The 22457-nt window shown below is 50.9% G+C and overlaps 1 protein-coding gene across 1 annotated transcript; it reads left to right on the top strand.

The window, feature by feature from the left end:
- The first annotated feature begins 3896 nt into the window (after nt 1-3896).
- On the top strand, nt 3897-22133 carry STRIP1 (striatin interacting protein 1). Its single transcript, XM_058716266.1, has 21 exons — nt 3897-4118; nt 7188-7257; nt 7948-8022; nt 8455-8589; nt 8669-8789; nt 9059-9127; nt 10064-10170; nt 10284-10411; nt 11475-11657; nt 12014-12231; nt 13413-13478; nt 13602-13665; nt 14956-15027; nt 15512-15586; nt 15796-15893; nt 17129-17255; nt 17462-17562; nt 18284-18350; nt 18898-19002; nt 19576-19780; nt 21164-22133. The coding sequence occupies exons 1-21, from the start codon at nt 3939-3941 to the stop codon at nt 21409-21411; spliced, it is 2514 nt and encodes an 837-aa protein (XP_058572249.1). The 5' UTR covers nt 3897-3938; the 3' UTR covers nt 21412-22133.
- Nucleotides 22134-22457: the final 324 nt, after the last annotated feature.

Here is a 22457-nt window from a genome sequence, read left to right as displayed (position 1 = left end):
TGAGAGCAAAGAAATTACACCAGTTGATATGTGGTTCTAAAAGCTCAGTCTGGCTGTGGGGAGAATCAGGAAAACAACAGCAGCGAGGGAAGCAGGGAAGACGAGTAATGATGTTCGTGAAGGGCAGGGAAGGCGCCAGGACAGGTTTTGATGGGAAAGTCACTGCCCCACTAGATGGAAGGGGGAAGGAGAGAGAAATTAAGGATGTGTCCTAGGTTTTGGCTTGAGAAAAATGGGCGGTTGGTAATATCATCTATTCAGATGAGGAAAAGCAAGAGAAGAGCAGGTTTGGGTAAAGGGAGGGAAAATTGGGAGTTCTGTTTGTAACATGTTAAGTTTGAAATGCCTATTAGATATCCAAGTGAGATGTCAAATCAGTCATTGGATGTGTGTGTGTGTGTGCGTGTGTGTGTGTTTTAATTTTCTTTAAGTTTATCTATTTTGAGAGAGAGAGAGAGAGAGAGGGAAAGAGAATGAGCAAGGAAGGGGCAGAAGGAGAGGGAGAGACAGAATCCCAAGTGAGTTCTGAACTGTCAGCCCTCATGTGGGACTTAATCGCACAAACTCAACCGTGAGATCATGACCTGAGCCGAAATCAAGAGTCAGACCCTTAACAGACTGAGCCACCCAGGCTCCCCTGGATGTATCTCTGTGTCCTGTTTTGACTAAGCCATACTGCATGTAAGAAGGCTAGGAAGTTATAAATTAATATGTCCCGGGACAGACAGCTGATTCCTTTGGGAGACAAGATTCAGGTTATTTGCCCTATTCACTAACTAACTAACTAACTAACACATTATCCATATTTTCTTCCTCTCATAACCATTAATGGAGAAAACGCCACATGGCATTGCAACTAGATAGAGGTTAAGACCTGGCCCATAGGTGCCCCACAAGTCATGACTTTAATATGCAGCATTTCATGGACTGGTAATAACCTGACCAGGGCTAAGACAGAAATTGCCAGAAAGAGGCTCACTTTGCCTCCCGGCATGCAGTTAGGTATAGACGGAGGTGAAGCATCTTGCTCAGTAGATGACACCCTGGAGGCACACAGTATGTGTCAACTTCCTACTCCAGAGCCTAACTGGGACAACCACCGTCTTCTTGGTACAGCCCCTGCCATGCTGTAATGACTCAGATATGAAATTTAACTTCCTCCGGTCTCTTGAACCATAACCACTTATGGTAGAGGAAGGGCCTTCTCACCTAGGCTTCACCTTTTGGCAATAATTCTTTTTTTTTTTTAATGTTTTTATTTATTTTTGAAGGAGAGAGAGACAGAGCATGAGCCAGGGGGGAGCAGAGAGAGAGAGGAAGACATAGAATTTGAAGCAGGCTCCAGGCTCTGAGCTGCCAGCACAGAGCCCGACGCAGGGCTCGAACTCACGAACCGTGAGATCATGACCTGAGCCGAAGTCGGACGCTCAACCCACTGAGCCACCCAGGGGCCCCAATAATTCTTTTTTAGAAAATACTTTATAGTGATCAAAATGATTTCACATAAATTAGCTCATTTGATCCATAGTCTCATAAAACAAGGGATTATCATCATTTTACAGATGAGGAGAGAAGGAACCATTTTCCTAAGGGTCTCTAAAAATTCTTAATTATTAAACACAAATATCAATGGTTTCTATATATTCTGTTTTGTCAGTGCTCCAGTATTTAGTTACCCATTTTCTTATTGGCTATTTCTCAAAATAGGTTGGCCCCAATTTTGCACAGCTGAAAATACCACTGGCTGGAACATCTCATCATACATATATCTTTGTCTAAATCTTTGTTTCCTTAGGACCTATTACTACAAGGGGAATAACTGAACTAAAACCTTAAACCTTCCCTGTCCTGGATGTAGCTGAAGCAATATAGGGTGTTTAAAGGCCTATTTTTCCCCCCAAGGAGATAGAGCTTGTGGTAGGCCAGTCTTAGACGTTGGCCCAACCAGTTACTAAAACTAGAAAGCAGTTATGTGTTGGGTTTTGTGGGATCTGCTGATTTTATCCAAGAACTGCATGGGTCCCATTCCTGCAAATTCCTTCATTTTTCCTGTCACCTTGGCCCAGCCCAGCTTGGATGAAATGCTAATTTACCAAGTGTGTTACTGGATATGAAAAGAAACAGGGACAAAGGACAGGAAGATCAGCAGGAAGAAGTAGCAACAGAGTGGCTTTAGATTCATTCACTATTTTACAGCAAAGACTTCTTTTTTTTTTTTTTTCAACGTTTTTTATTTATTTTTGGGACAGAGAGAGACAGAGCATGAACAGGGGAGGGGCAGAGAGAGAGGGAGACACAGAATCGGAAACAGGCTCCAGGCTCCGAGCCATCAGCCCAGAGCCTGACGCGGGGCTCGAACTCACGGACCACGAGATCGTGACCTGGCTGAAGTCGGATGCTTAACCGACTGCGCCACCCAGGCGCCCCATAGACTTCTAAAGCACCTACTAGTTGGGACCCTGGTGGAAATTTCGCCAAAGCTGCATCACAGGGACTTTCTGGGAATCGAGCTGGAGCAGCAAAGGTGGCACTCTGGAGAGAGAAAGATGGAGAAAATGCCTTTAAGGACTTTACCACACAGTAATAGGTAATTATGACACATCACCTCTAAGATGTTTAATGGGCATCTCAAATGTGACATGTCCAAAACTGAAATCTTGATCTTCCTCCTAAACCTGTTTTTCTTTCTCCCAGACTTCCCTATTTTAATAAGCAATACAACCACTCACCTAGTTTCTCAAACCAAAAATCTAGGACCCATCCTTTATTCCTCTCTATCCTGCTGATAGGATTCCAGCCTTTCACTAAATCCTGTACAATCTACCCACACAATGTAGAAATATCATAACTACTCTGGTGCAAGCAACATCATTTTCATCTATATAATCTCCTACCCATTTTCATCTATATAATCTCCTAATCTGTTCACCCTCATCCACTCTCAACTCCCTAATCCCTTCTCCAAAAAAGCAGCCAGACTGGTCTTTTAAACATCAGACCATACACCTCCGTGGTTGACATACTCTGATGGTTTTCCTTTTCACTTAGAATAAAATTCAAAAAATTTTCATGCCCTTCATGGCTCTGCATGTATCTGGCCCTCATCTCCTCCTATCCTCTCCCTAATCCCCTCACTTGCCACACTGACCTCAGGGGCTCTGTAGCTGGCGGGTCCCTCCACTTGAATTGTCTCCATGGCGCTTCTTCAGAACTCATTTAAAATCATACCCTCAGGCTTGTTTTCCCTGGGCATCCAACCTAATATAGCCATGCGTCCCATTATCACTGCCACTTCCTAATCTGTTACACTTCTTTTTGTTTCTTCTCAGCACTTACTTCTCTAATGTCGTATTTGTGTGCTCATTGTTTACCTCTCCCACTAGGTACTAAGTTATGTACCATTAGAGCAGGAATTTGATTTGTTCCCCATTCTATAGCACTGCCTGAAAGTGCAGGAAGCATTTAGTGTTTATTGAATGAATGATGAATGCATGTTTATCACAAATCTGTTTTATTGACTTATTCATTTGTTCCCCGTGTTTCCCCCAAGTGAATGTAAACTCTGTGAAAACTGGGATCGTGTCCATTTTGTTCACTATTATATCTCCTAACGTTTGGAACAGAGCTATAGCAGTGACAAGTGCAAAGCTATGTTAAAGAAGGGCAGGGGCAACTAAACTGACCGAGGGAGCTACGGGAGTACTCACAGATAAAACTGCACCTAAACCGGGACTGAAAGAGGTGAGAACCAAAAAGAGGGGAGAGAGAGAAGAGTCGCGGCAGAGGCAATCTCGCGAGATGTTGGGCAGCCAAGATGGCTTCCAGCACTTGCCGCCACACTTAATATGGCGATCGGGGAAGGTTCCTGGGGGAAATCACGCGAGAGTTGTAGCACGCCTACAGTCCGTGAATTGAGCCGGGGGTGTGGAGCAGCCAAGATGGAGCCGGCAGCCGGCGGCCCCGGCCCGCTGATCATGAACAACAAACAGCCCCAGCCGCCACCACCTCCGCCACCGGCAACCGCGCAGCCTCCACCCGGAGCCCCGCGGGCCGGCGGAGGCCTCCTGCCCGGGGGCAAAGCCCGGGAGTTCAACCGCAACCAGCGCAAAGACTCGGAGGTCAGGAGCTTCGGGGGGCGAGGACGGCACCGGGCGGGCGGTTGCGAGGGGCCCGGGGCTGCTTTCGGGTTCCAGCTGGGCTTCCCAGAGGGTTGGACATGGCCCGGCGGAGGAGTTGTCACTTTACAGAGAAAGGAGCAGGAAGCAAGGCTGGCACCCCCGGAGCCGGGGGCGTGAAGCCGGGGTCCCATCCTCGAGCTCCGCCGCTCGGGAGAACCTCCCGAAGCCGGCGACTGATCGTTTGTTCCTCTGGGGCGGGGGCTGAGGGTGCGGCCTCGGGGCCCCAGCCCCTGGGGAAGCCGCTCCCAGTCCCAGTTCGGAGATGAAGAGTCAGTGGTCTGCGTGCGCTCCAGGGGGCGGGCGGCTGCATCCCGACCCCTAATCATCTCTGTCCGCTGGACCTGTGGGCTTTGCAGCGCGCGGTGGGCGGCGTGTGTGGGCCGGGAAGGGAGCTCAAAACCGGACGGAGCCAATTATCACTAATGGTACTACGCGCCCGGCGTTTTCGAGTATAGGAGGGGTAACGTTGCCTATTCACTCTGACCTTAGCTAGTACAGGTCCTGGCCCTAGTTTGACGGTGCCTGATGCGTCCGATGCTGAACTGTTAACAGTCATAAATATACATTGTAAACATGCATTAGGGCTCAGCATTCCCTCTCTTGCTAGTGGGCTGTTGCTCTGGTTCCGGAGACACCGTAGTCTGGAGCTGACTAGTCACCTCACCCGGAGTTAAAGAATTCCTCCCACTGCCTCCCATTGTAGATTTCATGAATGAAGACACACGCGTCACAGCACTTTAGGGCTTCTTAATCAGCACGTTCCCAGAGTTTTTACCGTGAGGTCTCCACCTGAGATAACTCAGGGGCTGGTCAGCAGTGAGGCGCTTATTAACGATGGGGAATTCCTCCTTGTCCAAGCGCAGTGTCCCAGGTCCTACCATAGGCCGAGGATACCATCTTTAGATAGGTGAAATCAGTTCGTCTCAAGCTTTTGTATTTTGTTGGCGAGTGCAAACCTCTGGTAAAACGTGTCAGAATTTGCCAAGTCCAAAATGGAGGTACTTTAATTTTGAAGCGCATTATTTGAAAAAGCAATGAATCTGACTTTTTAGAAGCCTTTGCATTGTGGTGTGATAGAGGATTATGAAGGTGGTGGGAGTGAACCTGCCTTCATCAGAAGAGGAGTTTTAGTTTAATGTTTATTTATTTTTGAGAGAGCACAAATGGGGAAGGATCAGAGAGAGAGGGAGACACAGAATCGGAAGCAGGCTCCAGGCTCTGAGCTGTCAGCACAGAACCTAAAGCCGGGCTCGAACTCACGAACCACGAGATCATGACCTGAGCCCAAGTCGACGCTTAACTGACAGAGCCACCCAGGCGTCCCAAGAAGAGGAGTTTTAGTTTAAAACTAGCTGTGGAGGTGCCTGGGTGACTGTTGGTTGAGCATGACTCTTGGTTTTGGCTCAGGTCATGATCCCAGGGTTGTGGGATTGAGCCCCATGTCCGGCTCCATGGTGAGTGTGGAGCCTGCTTAAGATTCTCTTTCTTTCTCTCTCTCTGCCCCTCTCCCTTGCTCTCAAAAATAAAAATAAATAAAACTAGTGATAAATTTTCCTAAGTAGCCACAAATGATCAGATAAATACCCTTCGATGCATTTAAATGTCTCTTTCTACCCTTTAATTTCCATAGAGACTGAACACATGAAAGGCCAGTCAGTGAACACGTTCAGGCTGAGAGGCCTGTTTCAGTTCGTTTTCTTAGAGATCCTGGTGCTGTACTCAGCTCTTTGGGGCACAGCTGGAATCCGTGGGCTGGGAGCCTGAGCAATGCCTGGAGGACAGGGAGGCCGACACCTGATGAGCGCCCACTGTGTGCTACATAATTTTGATTTGGCCTAAAAACTTTGAAGATTGGGGCGCCTGGGTGGCTCAGTCAGTTAAGCGTCCGACTTCGGCTCAGGTCATGATCTCGTGGTTCGTGGGTTCGAGCCCCGCGTCGGGCTCTGTGCTAACAGCTCAGAGCCTGGAGCCTGCTTCGGATTCTGTGTCTCCCTCTCTCTCTGTCCCTCCCTGACTCATGCTCTGTCTGTCTCCTTCAAAAATAAACATTAAAAAAAAAAACAAAAAAACACCTTGAAGATAGATTTTTGTCATTCCCATTCCATAAATGAAGAAACTGAAGCTCAGTAACTTGTGAAAGTGTACCTTCTGTTGCCTCTGATGGAGTAGAGTTCTTCTTTTTTTTTTTTTTTTTTTTTCAGTTTCTGTGGGTTTGTTATGTCACTTTGTGGGTGGTCTTTGTCTTCCCAAGTAGCTTGTAATTAAGCCTGAGGGCTCTACCTGTTCATCACCTCTTCTATCTTCCGAGCACCAGGCTTCCCAGATGGTGTTTCTCCTCCTCGGTGATCACCTATCCCCCTCAGTGAAGATTCTCTTTGTCAGATTCTCTCCTGTGTGTGGGAGGGAGACCATTCTGTTAGGCTGCTACCTTCTCTGTCAGTTCTCACTGAAATTTGAGAGAAGGGCAGGAAAGCTGAGAGTGTCAATACGCATTTTGTCCTGAGCTGTTGATGGCCTACTAGCCAGAAAGAAGTGAGCCTTCCGGAATCGTAGCACCATGTGGAATGGTACATTCACTGCACAGAACACATAGAAGCTTTGTGTTCATTCATCTAACGAGAATTTATTTGACTATAAACTCGTCATTCATGCCCTCATTCAGGCCAGGTAGTGTGCTGGGCATTGTGAAGTCATTGGTGAGCAGACTGGTGGACAGAGTTCTCGCTCTCAGGGACCTTGCACTCTCGTGGAGGGGCAGACACAAAACAAATACACGTGCCGGTATATAATGGTCAGTTGTAAGCGCTCTAAGGAAAAGTGGAAGGTGCTGTGCAAGGTCTTAATCGGGAGGCCTGAGCTAGCCCAGGAGGCGAAATGTGATAAAACCTCAAAGGAGTGGAGGCGGTGGTGTCTTGTAACCCAGCAGTGTCTCTGGACGCATATGTGTTTCTTCCTTTGGAAAATACTCACAATGGTCTTTTGCGTTACTCTCTCTCCTTTTCTCAAAAGGGCTACTCCGAGTCTCCAGATCTCGAGTTTGAATATGCTGACACGGACAAGTGGGCTGCAGAGCTCTCAGGTAAAGCATAGACCTTCATGTTATTTGGGGGTGTTTTTTCCCATATTGGTCTTTAATACAATTAAGAGTGAATGTCATTTTGGAGTTCATTTTCCCCCCTGGCTAGCCTAGTAATGAGATAGATAGATAGATAAAACATGTTAATTATGGGATTCAAGCCTTGTATAGCTCATAACTTTGGCAAAGCACCTCTGTGCAGTCAGGTCGGTTGACCATGGCCCAATCACAGATGGTGATGCTCCTCGGCCATCCACTGCCTGCCTGGCGGTGGTGTCTCCTAGGGCGGCAGGTCATGGGGCGTGCCGACAAGCGTGCCTGCATTCTGTGCACATCTGTCGCTGCCGCTCATGTGTAACGTGAGCTAGCCTGAGCTGCTCCATAGTAGCCACTGGAGAGACACGTGTCCATAGTGGCAGTCAGCCTGTGGTGTGGCAGGACCGATGTGCACTGGACTGGAAATGCCTGGATTTGTCTGTAACTGGCACTCTGATTATCTGCTACAGGGGAAGTCAGCACTCTCTCTGTCGGGCCCGTCAGAGCACTAAGACCCCCTTAGTAACTGGACAGGCCCAGAGTCACTGTGACTGAGGGACAGAATGGGGCTTAGAAGCAAATGCCTTACGTTCTCTGCTATATATGAGGCCCCTACAGAACGTGGACATGGAGCTGATGGGGCTTTGTTCTTGACAGAGCTTTACAGCTACACGGAAGGGCCGGAATTCCTGATGAATCGAAAATGCTTTGAGGAAGACTTCCGGATCCATGGTGAGAGGATTCCCCTCACTTCTTGGTTCCTTTGACCCAGCACCATGAGGGCCGCAGGGTTTCTCTTAGTCATCTGAGTGACTGGAGTCACCCTGGACTGACCTAAGAAACCTGCTGAACCACGGTTGTTCAAAGCCACATGTGACCTTCAGGGTGGGCCTGCTGGTGCTCTGGTGGTGGCTTTTCAGAGTGTGAGTATTGGGGGGAAATAACTTTTTATGTGATTGAAATTGCACCAAAAATAGCAGTGTTTCAGTCTGAAAACTCAGATGCATAGAGCAGCAGTGTGGCCTTATGCTGCTGTAAGAGAGTAACTTATCTTTCTGAGTTTTCTGATCTTGTGGCAGGCCTGAATTCGGGAAGTTAACATTGTACCCATTCCATTGCGAGGATTTTTCTGGGCTCCCGTGTAAGTGGTCTCTTTCCCTGCAGTAACAGACAAGAAATGGACCGAGTTGGACACCAACCAGCACCGTACGCATGCCATGAGGCTCCTGGATGGCTTGGAAGTCACTGCCAGGGAGAAAAGACTCAAGGTGGCTCGAGCAATCCTCTACGTTGCCCAAGGTACCGAGTGGGCCCCCAGGCACCCTGGCACCGCCCTGTCGGATACAGGGAGGGACTCAGCTGTGCCCCGTGTTCGCAGGCACCTTTGGGGAGTGTAGCTCAGAGGCAGAGGTGCAGTCCTGGATGCGCTACAACATCTTTCTGCTCCTGGAGGTGGGCACGTTCAATGCTTTGGTGGAGCTTCTGAATATGGAGATAGAGTGAGTTCTTCTGGGGAGCTTGAGTAGGGAAGGGGAGGCAGGGGATGAGGGGACAGAGCTTGCAGAACCAACTGCTTTTGAGAAGGGCGAGTGGGCCACATGGGGGCGGGGCGGGGGGGGGCGGTCCCAGCTCCATTCTGGTCACGTTGAACTGTGGCCTCTTGGGCAGTCGTAACACACGATAAAGCGTTTTGTTCCCCAGCACTTGTCAGGGGAACTTTTCATCTTCCTTCCTGGAGGAGGGCCTGACTCCCCAATCTCTCCTTCAGCAACAGTGCTGCCTGCAGCAGTGCGGTGAGGAAGCCGGCCATCTCCCTGGCTGACAGCACAGACCTGAGGTGAGCAGGCGGCGAGCCTAGGCTCCCCGAGGATGAGATTGGAGCAGGGGCAGGAGGGCCTCCTCAGGTGTCCTCGCCACGTGTGCACTCCTTCTGCACATGTTGACTCAGTGTGGCCCGTGGTGGCCCTGCTGAGGGCCCTCCCTAGGGGGGGCTCGGAGGAGACTCCTAAAGGAAACGTCGGGTGAAGCTGCTTACTAGAGCCGTGGCGAGGGGCGGCCTCCTGCCCGCGCAGCTGCCGAGACCTTGGCGGTGTGGTATTTTGTGTTTGGTGAAACACATGACGTGGTTCCTTGGGCTCCGCCTTCTGTGGGTAGCTCGACCCCCACCTCCTTTGTGGCGTTTTGTGGCCGCACGAGAAGTAATAGTGGCTGCTAAACAGTAAGATCACCTTCCCATTTCCGTGAGGCTTAGAATCTGTCTCTGGGAGTTTTCAGACTGGCTGTTTGTGGTGTTCCCCACGGTGGTTGGGGCACCGCCCGCTCGCTCCCGATTCCCGTGCCAGTGTGGTAACCTTTGCTTCTTGTTGCCTTGACTCTGCGTTGCTTCTTCTGATCCGGCAGCTACTTCCACAGCTCGTGCCCACCTCTGTTTTTCCTGCTCCAGGGAGCTTAGGGCAGTAAATGCTTATGGCCGTTCTTGTTCATATTAATGCGTTCAGGAACCACTTATTTATTAAGCACCTGCTTTGAGTGAGCACTTAGCTCAGTGCCAGAATACAAAGCAGGGTAACATCTGGTCGTAACCTTAGCACTTGGGTGAGAAGGGCACACCAAGAGGGGCCCTGTGAGACTCTCAGTTCTCCCCGTGTCACAGCCGTCCGCCACCAACTAGCCTTTGTGCACGAGCTTTCCTCATGTCAGCTGGAATGTGAGGAAGCCATGACGCCCCCTTGATTCCTCATTCTTCACCATTATGACTGGCTCTTGTTCCCAGGGTACTGCTCAACATCATGTACCTGATTGTGGAGACCGTTCACCAGGAGTGTGAGGGCGATAAGGCCGAGTGGAGGACCATGCGACAGACCTTCAGGGCTGAGCTGGGTAGGGCCCTGAAGATCCTGGCATCTTGAGGCTCTGCCCGGGAGCTGAGGCTGCTGGCCTGTGGGAGGGTCCTGTTCCTGCTGGTGGCCCTGATCACTTTGTGTTGCCTCTAGGTTCCCCCCTGTACAACAACGAACCATTTGCCATCATGCTGTTTGGGATGGTGACCAAATTTTGCAGCGGTCATGCCCCTCACTTCCCCATGAAGAAAGTTCTCTTACTTCTCTGGAAGACAGTGTTGGTGAGTACCCCCTTGAAGGGGGGTACTGTATATCCTTTTAAATGTTGAATTGTATGAAAATCTCTATATAAATTAACATGTAATTAACTGCTTTGGTTTAAAACAAAATAGCACGCTTGACTCACGGCAGGCAAAGAGGACTTGGCCCTTGAGTCAAAATAGATTGTTGGCTCCCTGACTCCTGGAGTCATAAAACACCTTCCCCCAGCCAGACAGGCTGCTTCTGAACCTGGCTGGAGTCAGTAAAGTGATTGGAAGCAGAATTAGAGCTGGTGTAACTGGGTCCCCTCAGTCAGAGGTCACTTGAAGGAAGCAAGAGCGAGCCCTGGGCTAGCGCCATCTTCCTCGGGGTGTGGTGTGGAGCCTGTTTCTGGCTAGGGAAAGAATGGCCAGCACCCTCGGCTTGGGGCATTGTCGGCAGCCGAGCTCGCCGCCTTTTCCACCTGGACGAGAGACCTCAGCAGAGAGTGGAGCTGCCGTCGAGACTCCTCCTCCCCCTGGGGCTCACCTCCCTCTTTCCAGAGCAGGCCAACTCTGCAGAGCCAGGCTCGTGAGTTTAGGATCTCTTTAGAGTGGTGCGCACATTATATTTTGGTGAGACATCCTCTTGGTTCCTCACAAAGCCTCGCTGAAGCCAGAGACAAAAGCTGAATACCACTGGGGTTTTGGCTTCTAGGGGGATGTTGGAGTATCTAATGATGTATTCCCGATTTGAATTTGAAAGACTGGTAGGTACAGCTTTGGAAGCATGTGAGTCACAGGCTTTTCTAGAAACCTGAAAGGATAGGCTCCTGAGTTTGCTTTTTTGGCACGAAGAGTATATATCCTACGTGCAGAGCTAAACCTGTGTGTGCCGGCTCAGTCAGCCCGCATACCTCCTTCCCTTGGTCTGCTTTCTCCACTCCCACGTTAGTGTCGCTGAATTCTCGTGTGAGTGGGTTTAGTCCCTGGTTCAGAGATTGATGCAGGTCATGGTGTCACGCATGCTTTCAAGCCTGACGCGGGGCTGAGGGACCCATTTGTAGATGTGTGACCCCGGCCCCGCCCCTCGTCCGCGTTGCAGTGCACACTGGGCGGCTTCGAGGAGCTGCAGAGCATGAAGGCCGAGAAGCGCACCATCCTGGGCCTTCCCCCGCTGCCTGAGGACAGCATCAAGGTGATCCGCAACATGAGGGCCGCCTCCCCGCCGGCGTCTGCCTCAGACCTGATTGAGCAGCAGCAGAAGCGGGGCCGTCGGGAGCACAAGGTGAGGGTGACCGGTGTCCCCGGTGACTCCTGAGGGTCTGAAGGGGCACATCGCGTGGCAGCCTGATCCCCGGATGAGTGGGGTTGTTGGAAATCCTCTCTGAGCAGCTAATCCAAATGAAGGCCTCCAGGCTGGGGGATGCTGTGTCTCTGAGTGGACACTCACCACATGGCACTCTTGAGGTGCTGCAGCAAGAGAGGATTTGTCCTCTGGGCCCAACCTTGACTTCCTCTCTGGTTTTTCCACTGCCCTTGGCTCTGCCTTCCACCTTTGTGTGTTATGGCTTGTCTAGCCTCCTTGCCCTCTTATGGTTCCTTGCTTGGCACTTGTCCGATTCCCCTTCCCTCTGTTTTCAGGCACTGATAAAACAGGACAACTTGGATGCCTTCAATGAGCGGGATCCTTACAAGGCTGATGACTCTCGAGAAGAGGAAGAGGAGAATGACGATGACAACAGCCTAGAGGGGGAGACATTCCCCCTTGAGCGGGATGAAGTGATGCCTCCCCCACTGCAGCACCCTCAGACTGACAGGCTTACCTGCCCAAAGGGGCTTCCGTGGGCTCCCAAGGTCAGGTGAGCCTCAGACACCTGGAACACTCCTGGCTCTTGAAACCAGAGGCCTTCCACCCCTAAGCCTGCCCCAGGCCTGAGTCACCACACGAGATCCTCTGAAGGGCCAGGCTGACCTTGGCTCTGGGATGAAGCTCTCTTAAAGTACCCTGTGTTGGCCTAGAGGCCTCAGGGTGCTGGCCTCGGACAGAGAGACCCGCGTATGGCTCTTGAATCAGTAATATGAATTAGCTCTTGGTTAGCCGTACTAATGAAGGGGGAATAGGGAAAAATGAGAACAAGGACACTTAACTGAACCCATCTCCACTCACCTTGGGGTTGTATGTGGTTCTTAACAGAAAAATTAAAGATTAAGGAAGAGCTTTAGAATCCTAGGTAAGGTGTTTGAGATATGTATGCATAAATCAGGTGGGAAGGTACCTGGATATGAGTGGTTTCTGTTTAAAAAGTCACCAACTTAAGAAATAGGTGAGTATGTGAAAGGGCAATGCAGAAGTCACTTTTTCCATCTGAAACCCCAGTTTTCAGTGATCTGTGGATGGGATTACAATGCAAGTCTTCAGAAAATGTGACATGTGCTGCTTGTCTGAGGCAGGAGAACAGGACTCATATGAAAATATCAGAAGCGTATAGATCCAGTTGTAAAAACTTTACATATTTGAGAAATTCTTTTGACAAACTTGTTATTGGTATCTGAATGACATGTGCTTTAAGTTTGATGTGTCACCTTAATTTTACAGGTAAACTGGTTACATACACATAATACACTTTCAGGTTATTGACCCAACAACGTTATGAAGGACATTAAGACAGTGTGAAGATTTTCTTTTTCCTTTTTTTTACTAAAAAGAAAAACAGTGGGGGCGCCTGGGTGGCTCAGTCGGTTAAGCGTCTGACTTCGGCTCAAGTCATGATCTTTTGGTTCATGGGTTCAAGCCCTGCATCGGACTCTGTGCTGACAGAGTCTGGAGCCTGCTTCAGATTCTGTGTCTCCCTCTCTCTCTCTGCCCCTCCCCTGCTCATGTTCTTTCTTTCTCTCTGAAAAATGAAAACTTAAAAAAAAAAAAAAAAGTGGTGGGAGACCTTTTCTTCTGGCTTTGCAGTTTCTGAACCTTCTATGGTTTTATTAACCATGGCACCTTGAAATAACTTTTAATAAAAACTTTGTTCATTCTCTTTGGCAGAGAGAAAGACATTGAGATGTTCCTCGAGTCCAGCCGTAGCAAGTTTATCGGTTACACTCTAGGCAGGTGAGTGTGATCTGAGTTCCTTTTGAAGGAAGGTAGCGGGAGTGCACTCTCCTGGCCTCTGGTGTTTGTGGATCAAGGCGAGTTGATGTCCGGGCTCAACACAGGGCTTTCTTTATTCTGCAGTGACACGAACACAGTGGTGGGGCTGCCCAGGCCAATCCACGAAAGCATCAAGACTCTGAAACAGGTAGGTGGCCTTGGGTGAGCTTTTGGCCTACTTTGGTCCCAAGTGAGTAAAGTGAGAGCAGCCTGTTGGGATAAACCTTTTGAGATGGTTGTCTGCCTGAAGGAGCCTGGGGCGGGGGAATGGGTGGACCACAGCCATACCTTTAACACAGCTCTTGGTAAGTTTTACTTATTTTAGCTGAGTTCTTGTTGGGGACTTAACTGGGCCGTTATTAAAGATATACTTGAGGGGCGCCTGGGTGGCTCAGTCGGCTAAGCGTCCAACTTCGACTCAGGTCATGATCTCGCAGTTTGTGAGTTCAACCCTGCATCAGGCTCTGTGCTGACAGCTCAGTCTGGAGCCTGCTTCGGATTCTGTGTCTCCGCCTCTCTCTGCCCCTCCTATCCTCATGCTCTGTCTCTCTCTGTCTCTCAATAATAAATAAACGTTTAAAAAAATTAAAAAAAAAAAAACGTGTTTGATAGTTGGGAGTTTTAAGGGGCCTGAGTTTTCCTAGCCTTAGTTCTAAAGCATTTGAGATCGAGAACTGGGCAGATGGAGATCAAAACACCAGCTTTACTGCTGATAGAGCTACTGGAGAGTGAGCCGTAAGAACATGGTAATGATATGCATCCCAATGCTTTACTTCCAGAATTAGGCAGCCAGGGCCAGGCAGGGCTGGAACTATGCTAAGCCTGGTTGAGGAGCAGAAGAGAGTCCAGGCTTTTTTTTTTTTTCTAAAGAGAAGAGAGAAGGAGGTTGGGGTCAGAAAGTCCTGTTCCTCCTCCCATACCTGCCAGTCAGCAAAGTGAGGAAAGAGCGTGTGGGAAGAAGCAGGGAGGCCAGGAGTTTTTACACGCACATGTCTCTCCACATGGGAGGAGGCATCAAGAGTGGGGAAAGGATGTCTTCCCTGACAACATGTCGGTGTGTGAATGTCAGTATGTTTTTGAAGTGTGTGTTTGAGATTTGTAGTACGAAGTGGGCCTTGTGCGGCTAGGCTTTTGAGTACTAGCTTCTGAGTACTTGAGTACTTGCTCCTGAGTACTTGATTCTCCCTTTAATAGTTTTTTCTTCTGTCTTTATAGCTATCTGAAAAAAACCCTTTCCCTTAGTTTGTGTCTAATGTGTGCTTTTAGACTGGTTTTAAGTATGTGCCCACTTAGAAAATATTTCAGGATTTGAGTTAGGGATCTTTGTGGTGACTTAGCCCTCTTTGAGAAGCTCGGGCTTGAGGAAAGTTGCCTGAGGTCTTTGCCAGGGTGCAGGGTTCTGGCCAGAGACTGAGAGGCGTTCCCTCTTTCTCTCCAGCACAAGTACACGTCGATTGCAGAGGTACAGGCGCAGATGGAGGAGGAGTACCTTCGCTCTCCTCTCTCAGGGGTGAGTCTGAGGCCTTCTTCAGCCACTGGACCGCCAGCAGCTCCCAGGCACTGCTGGGCCCAGACTACAGAGCTGCTCCAGGCCCCGTCTTCAAAAAACTCCCAGTCTCGCTCCCACACCAGGGCTGGCGTATGTCTAGGGTGGGGGTCAAGAGCACAGTCACCTGCCTCTGACTCCCGGCTCCACCACTCAGTAGGTGGCAACTTAGGCAAGTTACCAAATCTCTCTGTGCTTTAGTTTCCTTGCCTGTAGAATGGGAATGATGATAGTCCCTCCTCCATAGAGCTGCAGTAAAGTTGAAGTGAGTTATTACAAGTATGGTGCCTGGCACGTGTAGCACGTGTATTCTTCACGGTTTGCCATTGTTACCGACATCATCATTTACATCAATACTTAACAGATTCTCCTCCAGCCAGCTAGCAAGCTGGCTCAGGAGAGCAGAGTCAGGACTGGGGTTTTGTATTTGTACCTGTTGTGTTACAAGGGAGAAGAGGAAGTGGAGCAGGTACCCGCGGAAACCCTTTACCAAGGCTTGCTTCCCAGCCTGCCCCAGTACATGGTGAGTGCTCCTGCTCTTGAGGTGTCGCCTCCTCTTCGTGAGTGCTCTGGGTCTGGGACCCCTCCGGTGCCCATCAGTACCTGCCATGGGACCGCCCTCCCTGCTACACTGGCCTTGAGAGGATGCCCTGCCGGTGTCAGCCCCTCCTCCCGCCCGCCCGAACACCTCCCGAAGGACCACTTCTCAGGCTTCGGTCTGCTGCTCCCCAGATCGCGCTGCTGAAGATCCTGCTGGCTGCCGCCCCCACCTCGAAAGCCAAAACAGACTCAATCAACATCTTAGCAGACGTCCTGCCTGAGGAGATGCCGTGAGTAGTATGCCTGTGAATGGAGCAGGCTAGGGGCCGCCAAGTAGAGGAGTCAGGGGAAGCGTTTTCCTCTTGGTCCCACTCTTACTCGTTTGTTTTCTTTTTTTGGCTCAACTTGTCTGTAGGTTAAGTTTAGGGTGTTCCTGACTCAGAAGAAAGAAAATGTATCTATGGGATTAAATATTTGGTTTTACTGGTTGGGGAAGTGGCTTAGTGTGGTTGGCCTGGATTCTAGTGTAGACTTTGCCACTGAGTGAACTAGGGAAAAGTCATTTTCTCCTCTATAAAATGAATCAGGCTGTGTTCGACATTTCCTGAAACCTTCCCTCGAAAGCTGTCTGAGCAACACACCCAGGACCTGTAGGTTTAGCTTCTGGACAGTTTACCAGCCAGCAGCTGAACCTGAGCTGGGTATAGGATTCTTTCCTATTGGCTGGCGATTTGGCATGTGGAGTATTTGCGGATATCTCTAGCTGATAGTGAAATCCTTAGGGGTTCTTTTTCCCTGAGGCACTGACCTCATCGCTTTGATGTAAGAGTACAAAACAAGATCATTTTCTGCTTTGAGAAGGACCTGGGCTTTGATCTGACCTCCTTCCTGCGTGCCAGCGTGCCAGCTCAGCCCGGCTCCCTGAGGGCTTGGGGGCTGGGCCCCTTGAGTCTGGCAGTGATAGCTGCATGAGGGAGGAGGCAGGGATTGGCTACTACCAAAGGGAGTGTCCCAGAACACTAGGCCATCATGATGGTCCTTGGAAGAAGGGTCCCAGAGTCAAATATTAAATCTCCTCTTAGATTTACAGTGAGAAGTCCTGAATTAAGAAACCGATTTAACTCAGTGCTTCTTCCATTTATCTGACTCCAAAGCCCTTTTTTCTCCATAGCCTGAAACATCTCAGTGTGCTAGCGTTCCCCAGAATACACTTTGAGGAACCCAGGTTCATCTCATGGCAAAAGTGTAGGAAGATCTTGAAAAGGAGAAGTTCATTTTGGGAGGAAAAGCAGGGCAATAGGCTAAGAACGTGTTTGAGGTCCCCCAGGAAGCAAATTGTGCTGAGCTGGATTGCTTGTTGAGGTGGGTGGGAGGAGCCCTGGCCCTGATCTCAGAGATGTCCACAGGGTGGGTGGTGAGGTGGAAGCCTTTGCCTGGGGAAGGCTCAGGAATCCCATCTCTCCTGCGAGTGCCCAAAGGGTAGCGCTGCCCATGCTGGTGGCTCACCCGGAAATTGTGTTTCCAGCACCACCGTGTTGCAGAGCATGAAGCTAGGGGTGGATGTGAACCGCCACAAAGAGGTCATTGTTAAGGCCATTTCTGCTGTCCTGCTGTTGCTGCTCAAGCATTTTAAGTTGAACCACGTCTACCAGGTACCTGCCGGGCCTTCCCTTCTGTTCACTGGGCCAGGGCTTCAGGCAGCGCTGCTCCTCCAGCCCCAGAGAGGCCTTGCCCTTCAAACCCCCTTGAGCTCTGCATGAATGTTTTAAGATCCAGTCCTCCAACTAAGGCCTTTTATCACTGGAGGGAGGAGGGTGTGGTCCTAAAGGGCATGCTTATTTTTTTCTATTGGTTTCAGTTTGAATACATGGCCCAGCACCTGGTGTTTGCCAATTGCATCCCTTTGATCCTAAAGTTCTTCAATCAAAACATCATGTCCTACATCACCGCCAAGAACAGGTGATAAGGATGAGGGATCAGGAAGGGGTAGGGATGGCCAGAGGCCCGGCTGGCCTCTCCTGAGCTCATTCAGCACCTACAAGCCAGCACTCTGCCAGACGTCAGGACACAAAGATGGACGAGTCATGGTCTCTGCTCTGGAAAATGCCGGTGTGTCAGGTCTGAGTCCAGCTAGTCTAGTGACAGGTGACTCAGTCTGTGCCTGGGTGGGAGGGTTCTCATCCTGGGCCCTCACTGTTGTGTGCTTCTTCGAGGACACTGGCCGGGCCTCCTGTTCTCTACGGAGCTCTGCCATGTGCACCGTAAGGGCCCATCTGCTGACTCTACCCCTGTCCCCGTCGCCTGGTACCAGCTGTATTTGATGGTACACCGCAGAGTGAGCTGTGGGCCAGACGCCGTCTCCTTTAGGAGCTTGGCATACATTAATTGCCTAGAGAAATCTTCTGCTCCAGCCCCAGACTCATTGCTATTGGGAAAGCAGTCTCTCTGAACCTTACAAGATGACAGGCTGGTCCCTGGTCATAGAGGGACCGTATAAGTTCTCTTGAAACAGGGATTTCATCATCCTCTAGCTGGGGAAATGAGGGGAGTACAGGCTAGGCGGTCCTGCTTCCACTCCCAGCAAGTAAGGAGGAAGGCTGGGAGCCAGCCACGTCCCAGCTGTCTCTCCAGCCCCTATCTTTGCTCACGGTGGTCGCCCGGCTTCTCTTTCTCCCTGCAGCATCTCTGTCCTGGATTACCCTCACTGCGTGGTACATGAGCTGCCGGAACTGACTGCTGAGAGTCTGGTGAGTCACGCTGTTCCTTTGGCGTGAGGGGGGTGTTGGAGGGCCTGCCTCCCCCGATACAGAGATAGAGGGGCTCACAGATGAGGTCACCCGTTGGGTGCTGGCTTTTAAAGCACTGTAATTGCACAGAAGGGCCGGAGGAGGGACCTTGCAGAGTGGAAAGATTTGGATACAGGGAGTAGTTCATCAGGAGTGTGGTGTTCAGGGGCTGCCGACCCAGAGCTCACCTGGTCGAGTGGTTTCCCTCTCCCACACTGGATCTCTGGGGCACAGCTCTGAGGAAGCCTGGGTGTGGGTGCCCCAGGTGTGGAGGCTGATGGCACAGCCCCCTCAAATCATGCTCCGTGTTTCCTGCAGAAAAATTCTAGGGGACTCCCTTATCCCTGCCAAGCTCTGGGATGGAAGTACCCTGGGCTGAGGAGAGGAGAGGGCTGCCGCTATAGACGAGGAGAGAGCTGGCAATTCCGAGAGAGGTGTGAGGGCCTTGGAAACCACTGAGCACCCTGCAGCTGTGAGAATTACAGGCATTCCTGGGTTTTTCCTGCAGGAAGCAGGTGACAATAACCAGTTTTGCTGGAGGAACCTCTTTTCTTGCATCAATCTGCTTCGGATCTTGAACAAGCTGACAAAATGGAAGCATTCGAGGACGATGGTGAGCTAGTACAGTCAGCAGGCACGCAACTCGGAGCTCAAGGCAGAGGGCCACACTTCGTGCTGTCCCCTCCCAGGACGCCCGTGGAGTAGGCTTGCTGCTGCCCTATACCCTTCTCACTGGACTCTTCCTGTAGCCACATCCTTGCATGTTAATGGCTGATGCCTGGCCCCTTGCTGAGTTGAACTAGAAGCTAGAAGAGTCTCGGTCATGGCCTGAAATGAATCGACACTTAGAGAAGGGATTTTACTACATTCTCTTAATCTCCATCAGTAACACAACCAGGGTTCTAGGAGTTTCCCTTAACCTTGAGTCTGAGGACGCCTTTGGAGTAGGGAAGTCCATGAATCCTCGGAGATTTTACGTACATGCACATAGGAACGTTCACAGTGAGAGACTTCACGGCTTTCCTCAGATTTCACAATGACCTGTGATTTGGGCAGTGGGGCGTCCGTGCCCGGGAAACCCTCTCAGTCTGGGGAAAACTGGGATGGTTGGTTACCCTTAACCCTAGAAGGTGGTAGTGCAGGAGTTTTTCTCTGCCCTCAGCCTGGTCCTCGTGCCTCTTTCCAGATGCTAGTGGTGTTCAAGTCGGCCCCCATCTTGAAGCGGGCCTTGAAGGTGAAACAGGCCATGATGCAGCTCTACGTGCTGAAGCTGCTCAAGGTGCAAACCAAGTATCTGGGACGGCAGTGGCGGAAGAGCAACATGAAGACCATGTCCGCCATCTACCAGAAGGTGCGGCATCGGCTGAATGACGACTGGGCGTACGGCAACGGTAAGGCTCTGGCACAAGCTGGGCCGGGCCAGGGGGGTGGGGGGGTTAGGGGTGACAGCTTTCCAGAACCCCGAAGAATCTAGTTCCTGCTTTTGTGGCCTCAGGATAGGAGCTCCAGGAAGGACTTTGAGAAGCTGCCTTGACTTGGTGCCTGTGATCATCCCCCAGTACTCTCTTCCTCCCCCTGAACTAGTTCCTTTTCCAGAAACTCTCACAAGATGCTCTCCCATCTTTTCTCTCCTCACTACAACCTTCGTAGTTCTGGCCACTGAAATTCCCACAGAGCCTGATGGCTTCCTTGCCCCCAGTTTCTTCATCGGTGCCTCAAAGTGTGCCCCAGTGATCTTTTAAAATTTTTTTTTCTTTATTTTTGAGAGGCAGAGAGAGACAGAGCAAGAGTTGGGGAGGGGCAGAGAGAAACGGAGACACAGAATCCCAAGCAGGCTCCAGGCTCTGAGCTGTCAGCACAGAGCCCCATGCAGGGCCTGAACTCACAAACTGTGAGGTCATGCATGACCTGAGCTGAAGTCGGATGTTCAACTGACTGAGCCACTGAGACGCCCTGCCCCAGTGATCTTTTTAAAAAGCATATCTTGTGGGGCTAACTCCCCGAGTGAAATCCTTTGTTAGCTTCTGATTTCCCTTAGAATTTGAGCCACACTCTTAAGGCATGTGAGGCTTGCCCAGCCTCCCTTCCCCTCCTTCATAATCTGATCCAGCTTCTCTCCAGCCCAGCCTCTGTCACACACAGGGATCTTGGCACATTAACCACGTTGTCCCCCACTTTTCTTGCCCCTGGCAGGAAGCCTCCCTCATATGCCTCACTGTTCGGTATCTGTATGCGTCCCTCCCATCTGGGGGGCTCCCTCAGCCTTCAGGCAGAGTGGGCTCTTCCCGGGCTTTCCTGAGTGTGCTGCCGCACCATACCATTCTAGCCCACAGCCCCATGGCCAGGTGACCACATCTGTACCCCGATGCCCTGAATTTGTGTAGACCCAGCGTGGCCCCCAGTCCCTGGTCAGGGAACTGAGGGAATGAGCAAATGAGGGAATCTGCAGTTTCCTGCCATTGATCTCAGAGAGCCAGGAGAGTGTAACTTTCAGAGAAGTATGTCATTCCATGGCTCTCCCTGGCTGGGTCCCCCTAAACTGCAGTGTGGCCCCTTTCCCTGTAGATCTGGCTTTTCTCTTTTTACCTGAGTTTCCTTTGTGTCTAAGGAAAAAGCCCTGTCAGTCTTCCCGAGGATAGAGATTGGAGGTCTCTGGCTCCCAGTTGACAATCAACATTTCAGGCCAGGGCCAGCCTGGCCCCAAGCTCTAGTGAACCCAGGGGGAGCTGCCACGAGCGCTTGGCCCCTGAACATGTCTTCCTGCTTTGTCTCAGATCTTGATGCGCGGCCCTGGGACTTCCAGGCAGAGGAATGTGCCCTCCGTGCCAATATCGAACGCTTCAACGCCCGGCGGTATGACCGAGCCCATAGCAACCCGGACTTCCTACCTGTGGACAACTGCCTGCAGAGTGTCCTGGGCCAGCGGGTGGACCTCCCTGAGGACTTCCAGATGAACTACGACCTCTGGTTAGAAAGGGAGGTCTTCTCCAAGCCCATTTCCTGGGAGGAGCTGCTGCAGTGAGGCTCCTGGGCAGGGGACTGACTGCAAAGGAAAGAAGGGGTGATCTGGAGGTGCCCCAGGGGCTGTCCCAGTTCATTGCCGCAGTGCTCCCACCTCCCTCCAGGTGGCACCACAGCCCCACTGTGCCCTCCCTAGGCCCCGCTGGGCTTGTGGGTGAGTCAAATTTGGCCCTTCATTCATTCCCAGCGTCCTGCTCAGAGCAGCGAGCTCTCTGCGTGGGATCCTCTCTTCTTCACTCATCCCCACCCTCTTCTCTTGGACGTGGTCGGTTGCGGCTCATTTCTCAGTCAGCCCAAGGCTGGGAAAAGCCTAGATGGGCTGGGACGCCGTTGCATCTGAGTTGCAGGGGCCACACTGAGGCTCTTCCTGAGACACACACATCCTTGGAGTCTCAGCCGGCCGAGGAGGAGGGCTTAGCATTAGGCCAGGGTCAGAAAGTCGGAATCTTGGTTTTGCTTTGGGGGGTTTCTGATGTCACTCCAGCCTCCTGCTTTCGTCCCGAGGCAATTGCAGAGGCTCCTACAGCTGCCTCAGTACTTTGGTTTTGGACAGGGTTGGGGGGTAGGAACGGAAGCTGCCCTTAACCAGAGGTGCCATTTTTCCTCTTGGCTTGCAGGGGTCTGTAAATACCTATATATAAATCTCTGTGTATTCTCTTGTGTCACGTTGGGGTTTTTAACGTGTTTGTGTGTTCTGTTTACATTAAAAGGAAGCAAAAATGACCCCCATTGCCTTGTCTGCAGGAAATACGGTCCCTGAGTATCTATAAGTCCAGAAAATGGGTTTTCCTGCCAGCATTGATAGGTCACCCGCTTGTTCCCTGCCAGGCTGCCTGCCTTTGCCACCTGAGGGGGAGGTACTGGGGGAGTTGGCATTTATCCAGAGTCAATCCAGGATTGTTCCAGCCCAGCTCAGGGCTCTGGGCTGCTGAGGTGATAAGTTGTCCTGTACCCCTGTGTTTGATAGAGTTGCAGTAGGAGCCCCAGGCATCCCCGGATCGCTCTCCTGAGGGGGCCTCAGCCAAACCAGTTTCAGTGCTAGGGAGG

Source organism: Neofelis nebulosa, chromosome 2 (genome assembly GCF_028018385.1).
Source record: "Neofelis nebulosa isolate mNeoNeb1 chromosome 2, mNeoNeb1.pri, whole genome shotgun sequence".
Taxonomy (NCBI): Eukaryota; Metazoa; Chordata; class Mammalia; order Carnivora; family Felidae; genus Neofelis; species Neofelis nebulosa.
This window is presented reverse-complemented; position numbering and strand designations above follow the sequence as displayed.

Bases quoted from the DNA above. Each gene is read 5' to 3' on its own strand.
- STRIP1 (XM_058716266.1), top strand. From the start codon at position 3,939: ATGGAGCCGGCAGCCGGCGGCCCCGGCCCGCTGATCATGAACAACAAA. The intron at 4,119-7,187 runs GTCAGGAGCTTC...TTTTCTCAAAAG, and splicing joins ACCAGCGCAAAGACTCGGAG to GGCTACTCCGAGTCTCCAGA. The intron at 8,590-8,668 runs GTACCGAGTGGG...CCGTGTTCGCAG, and splicing joins AATCCTCTACGTTGCCCAAG to GCACCTTTGGGGAGTGTAGC.